This window comes from Eriocheir sinensis, chromosome 1, assembly GCF_024679095.1.
Source record: "Eriocheir sinensis breed Jianghai 21 chromosome 1, ASM2467909v1, whole genome shotgun sequence".
In the NCBI taxonomy this organism is placed as follows: Eukaryota; Metazoa; Arthropoda; class Malacostraca; order Decapoda; family Varunidae; genus Eriocheir; species Eriocheir sinensis.
The window spans coordinates 34191451-34198950 of record NC_066509.1 but is presented as its reverse complement, the minus strand read 5'-3'; the positions used below and the strand labels follow the sequence as shown (position 1 = coordinate 34198950).

At 45.3% G+C, this 7500-nt stretch overlaps 1 protein-coding gene across 1 annotated transcript in view; it reads left to right on the top strand.

The window, feature by feature from the left end:
• The first annotated feature begins 121 nt into the window (after positions 1-121).
• The window catches only part of LOC126998774 (RNA polymerase-associated protein LEO1-like), a 10278-nt gene continuing 2899 nt past the window's right edge, over positions 122-7500 (top strand). The window contains exons 1-2 of the mRNA XM_050860843.1: positions 122-901; positions 938-1458. Coding sequence (XP_050716800.1) covers positions 497-901; positions 938-1458 — 926 coding nt within the window. The 5' untranslated portion in view covers positions 122-496. The remainder of the gene's footprint in view (positions 902-937; positions 1459-7500) is intronic.

The window sequence follows — 7500 nt, the reverse complement described above, 5'->3', positions numbered from 1 at the left end:
TGTTGTGTTGTGTTGGGGGGGTGCGTGTTTCTATGTGAGGGGGTGGGGGGGGGGGGGCTGCCGCTACCATCTGTTATTGGCCTAACTTGCCGCAGCTTCCTTCTCTTTGAAGTCACACAACAAAAACATTTAAATGGCAACCAAAACCTTCCGCAAAGAGGAGATCCGACGTGCTGTCTACGGCACTTGCTTGGTGGATGCGCCCGTGGGCGGGTGCAGCGTGGAGGCCGCGCCCATCCGGGTGACAGTCAGCGTCCGCCGGCGCCGCGGGTGCTGGGGGAGGCTGGCCTGAGCCTGGAGGGAGGCGGCCGCGTTTTCCTTCGTCGACAGGCCGCGGGCCCCCTTCTTATCCAACGCCTTCCTGGACCTGGAGCACGTCTTCCGGTACAGCAGCGAGGCGGACGCGGACGCAGCGCAAGTTAAGATCTGTCTGACGCTCCTTAGCGGCCAGACGCGCGTGGCCAAAGTGGGCCTGGAAGACTTCCTGGGCCAGCTGATGCAGAGCGGCCGCCCAGAGTGCTTCACCCTGTATGTCTACGAGGGGAAGGTCGCCCTGCTGCAGACCCGCCAGCCATCTCCGGAGGTTCTGACGGAGTGGCTGTTTGACGGGAAGGGAAATGACGCCCACAAAGGGTCATCTTACAAGGACCGTGCCTGCTATGACCCCGAGGTCACTGTGATAGACAAGTGCCAAGAAAAGATGGACCCCAGCGACTCAGATGTGAGTGCATGGGAAACTCCCGAAGAAGACTCAGATGTGAGTGCATGGGAAACCCCCGAAGAAGACTCAGATGTGAGTGCATGGGAAACCCCCGAAGAAGACTCAGATGTGAGTGCATGGGAAACCCCCGAAGAAGACTCAGATGTGAGTGCATGGGAAACCCCCGAAGAAGACTCAGATGTGAGTGCATGGGAAACTCCCGAAGAAGACACAGAGGAGAGTAAAGATAACTCAGGCGAGGAGAGTGGACTTGACACTGCTGAAGACACAGATAGGGAAAGTGGATGGGAGTCTGACGATGAAGACTCAGAGGAGAGGGTGGCTGACGAGGACACGGAGGAGAGTGGAGGGGAGGCTGATGACAGCACAGAAGAGGAGACTAGATGGGAGTCTGAGGACGAAGACTCCGAAGAGGAGAGTGAACGGGAGACTCCCGGAGACTCGGATGAGAGTGGATGGGAGACTCTTGAAGAAGACGCAGAGGAGGAGGCTGGGCGGGGCAATGCTGAAGGCACAGAGGAGCGTGGCGGCGGCCGCAGCTTCCAGGCGAGGCGGTGGGCGGCGTGGCGGCACAACCGCCTCGCCCTGCTCCTGGCCGCCGGTGCGGTCTTGGTCTCGTGGGTGCCACTCGTTGACCCTGACGAGTGGCGGTGGGGCGGCGGCGGCGGGGGGCCCCAAGACTGTGTTACTGTTGCATTTCTCATTCTTATTTACAACTCTTATCTATTATCCTACCGGTACAACTTTTCTACGTACGTACAAACAGAATGGGAAGTAGTAGTAGTAATAGTAGTAGTAGTAGTAGTAGTAGTAGTAGTATGGGGCGGGTTGATGGGGTGGCAAGGAGGTGGTGATGGGGTTGGAAGGAGTAACTTGATAGGGTTTAATTTCGATGTGACGAGTGGTTGAATGGTTAGAGGGTTGGTGGGCTTGTCAGTCGACGTGGTGGGTTGACGTGGTGGCTGGGAGGTTGTGATGGGGCTGAAAGAAGTACGTTAATATGTGTTTCATTTTGAGGTGACAGGAGTTTAGAGGTTTGGAATACTTGAGTGTAGAAATGGTCCCGGTCAAATTGATGGGATTTTAGGCTGGTAGGAGTTTGGACATGACATTCCAAGGGATTTGGGCTGATAAAAGCTTCATTAAAGTTGACCTGACAGTGTAAGTTGATTTACAGTTTGGCATTATATTGGTAGTAGTGTTATTAGACGAATTGGGGGGTTAAGTCATGGTCAAGGTGATTGGAGAATAATGAATTTACAGGAGATTTGGGCAGACAAGAGCTAGAGGTTGACCTGATAGTGCAAGACCTTGCACCATATTGGCTGAAGGGTTGGTGGCAAGAAAGATGAAGGAAAATCAGGCTGAACTACATGTAGTTGGGGGTTTAGTTCGGCAGAAAGTTAGACGTGATTGACAGGAGATTTAGACAGACAAGAGGCGTAAGTTGACCTGCCTGTAAGGTCAAATTGGTTGAAAGGTTGGTTGACAATGGGAAAGAGGTTGAGGGGGAAGGGCTGTAGTTTGACAGAAGTTTAGATCACCGTAAATATTAAACAAAGCGTCGACAAGGGATTAAGTTTAGCCTGATAACAGCATGTGTTAGGAAGGGTGTTGGAATCAGATTAATCACAGAAGGATTGTGTGTGTCGAGTAAAGGTTAAGAAGAGCTGCTCCTATGGGGCTTTAGGTTAAGAACGGCCAACGAGACTCCAAATAAGACAAAAAGATATCAAGTGTATTTTGTTATTTAGTTAGCAGTAAAATGAGTGAACGTAAGACTAAAAAAGCTTCGTTAACACTACTTCAAACACCACCACCACCACCACAACAACAACAACAATAAAAACAGCAACAACAGCCTCTCACCTCCCTCCTCCGCCACCTCAGAGTAATGATACATTGCTCTTCATCCTCCTTTTCCTTTCCCTTCCTTCCCTTCCCCATCTCTCCCCCTCTACCCCCCCTCCCCCTTCCCCAGTCATCTCCTCCCACCTCTCTCCTCCCTTCCTTCTCTACGTCCCTCTGCCCCTGCCTTGCTCTCCCCTCCCATCCCCTCCCCTCCCTCTCGTTCCCTCTCTTCCTCCTACTCTTCCTCATTCCCCCCTCCCTCCCATCGCCTCATTTTCCACAGCTTGGTCAGTCATAAATCCCGCGAGGCGAGGCAGCCGAGGTCACGGGGTCAAAAGGCACGTGTTTATTGTTATTATTATTATTATTATTATTATTATTATTATTATTATTATTATTATTATTATTATTACTATTATAATTATTATTATTATTATTATTATTATTATTACTGGAGTTGTTGTGAAGATCGTTTCATCCCCATTTTTTTAGTTTTGTTTTCCTTATTGTTTCTTTCACATATTTATCTATCTATCTATATGTATCTTTATCTTTATCGGTCTATCTTCCTTTTAAGAGTATTATCCTTTGGTCTTTTTCTGCGTTGGCTTCACTATGTCATTTATGTACTTATTGTTATACTTATTTATCCACTTATTTATGTATTTATTCATTTTTTCGTTAAGTAAGCTCGTTCATTACCTAGCTATATAATTACTCCGTCAACCATTTACCAACCTCCTCATGACAGCATTTCTCACACGTACAGAAGCAGCGAGCGGTGGACGAGGAGAGCCATCTTGAGGGGGTTAGCGGAGGGGAACAGACGGGGCAGCCTCACACCTCACACCTACTCTCTCTCCCTCCCTCCCTCCCTCCGTGATGCAGTGTTTCGGCGCCACACAGACATGCTGCTTCGGCCGGGTAAGTACTTGAGGCTCTGTTCTGTTCTGTCCCGTGCTTCTAAAGGCTGTGGCAGGAAGGTTGAGGGCGGACCGTTGCTGTACGGAAGAAAGGATGAAAGGAAGGATTGGTTATAGCGGCAATAGTGGTTCTTCTTGTCGTGCTGTAGTAGATGATTGTAGTAGTGGTCGTGGCGGTGGTGGTGGTAGTGGTCGTGGTGGTAGGATCGTAGAAATGTGTTGTTCTCGTTGATGCCACCTTTCCCTCCAGCCTCTGTCATAACAAGGCTGCATGTACCCAAGATCTTTTTTTACTCTTAAAGATCTCGCTAGCTCTTTTGAAATTGGGCACCTTTACTTTATTTTCAGTCACTGATGTTTGAGCTCTAATGTCGACGCGGACTAATTTATGATCGCAAGAACCGAGGTGTTCTCCTACCGTGACATTACTGACTTGGAAAGAGAGAGAGATTGCTGATATATATATATATATATATATATATATATATATATATATATATATATATATATATATATATATATATATATATCTATATATATATATCTCTCTCTCTCTCTCTCTCTATATATATATATATATATATATATATATATATATATATATATATATATATATATATATATATATATATATATATATATCTCTCTCTCTCTCTCTCTCTCTCTCTCTCTCTCTCTCTCTCTCTCTCTCGCTCTCTCTCTCTCTCTCTCTCTCTCTCTCTCTCTCTCTCTCTCTCTCTCTCTCTCTCTCTCTCCTAGTTAGTAATGTCACGGTAGGAGAACACCTCGGTTCTTGCGATCATAAATTAGTCCGCGTCGACATTAGAGCTCAAGCATCAGTGACTGAAAATAAAGTAAAGGTGCCCAATTTCAAAAGAGCTAGCTTCGTAGAAATCCGACGAAAAGTAATAGAAATGCAACTATCAGATGACGGTAATGTAGAGGACGCCTGGCTAAGCTTTAAAAATCATTTACTCACTCAGCAGAACACATTCGTCCCTTTGTGTAAGAAGCGAAGTAACACTAATAAAAGCCCACCTTGGTTTAACAGCGAAATTAAACACTCAGTCAAGGAGATAATATTGTTTTACAGGCTAAAGAAAGAGCAAAGCACGCCCGAAAACATTAGACCTTACGATGATGCCAGGCGACGAGTAAAGAGATTAGTATGTCAGGCAAAGCGTAGATATGAGGAAACTAATGCGGCCAACTGTAAAAATAATCCGAAATCCTTCTTCAGTTACATAAACAACAGAAAGGCGATCAGAAGTGGAATTGGACCCTTAACAAACAGCGACGGTGCACTAGTGACTGACAGCCAGCACGTTGCAAACCTATAAAACAATTACTTTTCCTTGGTGTTTAATACTAACTGTCCTCCCACCACTACCACCAACACCAATAATAATGTAAATCCCGAGCATGCATTGCCTAACTTTGAAATAACAACCGATGAAGTCCTTAAAGCCCTCCAATCACTCAAAACAAATAAAAGTCCTGGACCTGGCAAAGTATATCCTACTCTGCTCAGAGAAGCAAAGAGCGAAATACTCTCCTCCCTCACAACCGTATTCAATATGTTCTTGCGACAAGGCATCGTCCCCTTGGATTGGAAAAAGGCTAACGTGACACCGATTTTTAAGAAAGGAGACAAAAAAGTACCAGGTACTTACAGGCTCATTAGTCTAACTTCGGTTGTAGGTAAGCTACTTGAGAGCATAATTAGAGACAAAATTGTGAGTTACCTTGAGAGGCACTCATTAATTGGGGACTCACAACATGGCCTCCGTAACAAAAGATCCTGCCTATCAAGCCTATTAAACTTTTATAACGACCTCTTCACTGTTTATGACGTAACCAAATCACTGGACGTAGTCTATCTTGATTTCCAGAAAGCGTTTGATAAAGTCCCACATCATAAATTACTTTACAAATTAAAGCAAATAGGTATTGACGGTCAGGTACACCAATGGACCGCGAATTGGTTGAGCAACAGACAACAAAGAGTGGTGATTGACGGATTTAACTCAGAGTGGGCGCCGGTCACTAGTGGCGTCCCTCAGGGCTCGGTTCTTGGCCCAGTGCTCTTTATTATTTACATCAACGATGTGGATATTGGACTCAATAATCGCATTAGTAGATTTGCAGACGACACAAAGGTTGGTAACTCGGTTCACACCGACGAAGACAGGCAAAGCCTCCAAAAGGATTTTCACAAAATTTTAGCTTGGTCTGATAGAATGGAGATGCCCTTAAACGTAGGCAAGTGCCAGGTCCTTCAAGTTGGAAAAAGGAATAAGAAGTTCGATTACGAAATGCGCGGCGTTAATCTCAAAAGCGTTCAATCCGTTAAGGACTTGGGGGTCAAAATCGCGTCAAACCTAAAATTCTCACAACAATGCATCGATGCAGCAAATAAAGCGAACACAATGTTGGGCTTCATTAAAAGAAACTTTTTATTCAAGAATAAAGATGTAATACTTCCACTATACAATGGTTTAGTCAGACCCCACTTGGAATATGCGGTACAGTTTTGGTCTCCCCACCATGCAAAGGACATTGCTAAATTAGGTGTTCAGCGTCGGGCAACAAAAATGATCCCTTCCTTGCGCAACAAATCTTACGACGAAAGGCTTTCCACCCTTAACATGTTCTCTCTTGAGAAACGTCGCCTCCGAGGAAAACTGATCGAATGTTTTAAAATACTTAATGGTTTCACGAATGTAGACAGATCAACATTGTTTATGATCGATGACACTTTGCGTTCGAGGAACAATGGCGTAAAACTCAAATGTAGACAAGTAAATTCAGACTGCCCAAAATTTTTCTTCACCAACGTTGTAGTGTGAGAATGGAATAAGCTCCCATCAACAGTGGTCCAGTGTAACACGATTGACTCCTTCAAAAAGAAGTTCGACCGTCACTTCCTTCAACTTAATATCAACTAGAGTTGAAATGCAACGTTTTGGCGCCTTCTGATTAATGTAAACTCACTTAGGTTTAAAGGACAGACCACCTAGTCTGGACCATGGGGTCTGTGTGGTCTGATTTATATGTAAATCTATGTAAATCTCTCTCTCTCTCTCTCTCTCTCTCTCTCTCTCTCTCTCTCTCTCTCTCTCTCTCTCTCTCTCTTCGCTTTTCTCTTATTTCCTCTACCTTTTTTTTCTTCTTTTTTACGTCTACGCCTATAGCGCCGGTAGGCTTGCTTGAGGGGCCTGGATGGTGTTCGGCCCCAGCCCGTCATGGCGCAGGCAAGTGTTTATTGTGGCGCCATTTCCTTTTCGTCTCCTCTCTCCTCCTTTTCGTCGCTCCTTATTTTTCTCTCTCCTCTTCCTTCTTCCTGTCTCCTTCAGTCTCTCTTTTCTTCTTATTTCTGTCGTTTCTCCTTTTTTTCCTAGTTTCCTCTTTATCTTTCTATCTCTCCTCGCCCTCGCTCCTCTTTCTTATACCTTCCTCTCTCCCCTTTCCTATTCATCACTTCTCCTGCCTCTTTCTATCAGTCTATCTTTTTATCTCTATCTATCTATCTATCTATCTTTTGTCCTGTCCTTCCCTCCCTCTTCCCTTCTTTCCCTTCCTTCCCTCCTTCCTTCCTTTCATTACCTCCTTCACCTCTCCTCACATTGTCCTTCATTCCCTCTCTTCATCTCTTGCAGTTCTTTCTCACTCTTAATTACCTTTCCTTCCTCCCATACCTTCATCTTCCCGTTTCTTCCCTTCCCTTCCTCTGCCTTCCATCCCTTCCTTCATCTTCTTTCTCCCTCCTCCTCTTCGTGAATGAAATAGAATAAATAAAATAAAGGTAAACACGCGGGTGGCGTTAGGTCCCGTAGGTGTGAGTTTCCAAGTGCGGGGAATCCCGGGAGGAAGTTGGGGAAGGTTTTTATCCCTGACTATTTTACTCCTTTATTTACTGCTTTGTTTTTGTTTTGTTTTTATTATTTCCTCTCTTTATGTTTTCTTCATTTAGCTTAAGCATTCAAGTGTACAGGAGTTCCCTTT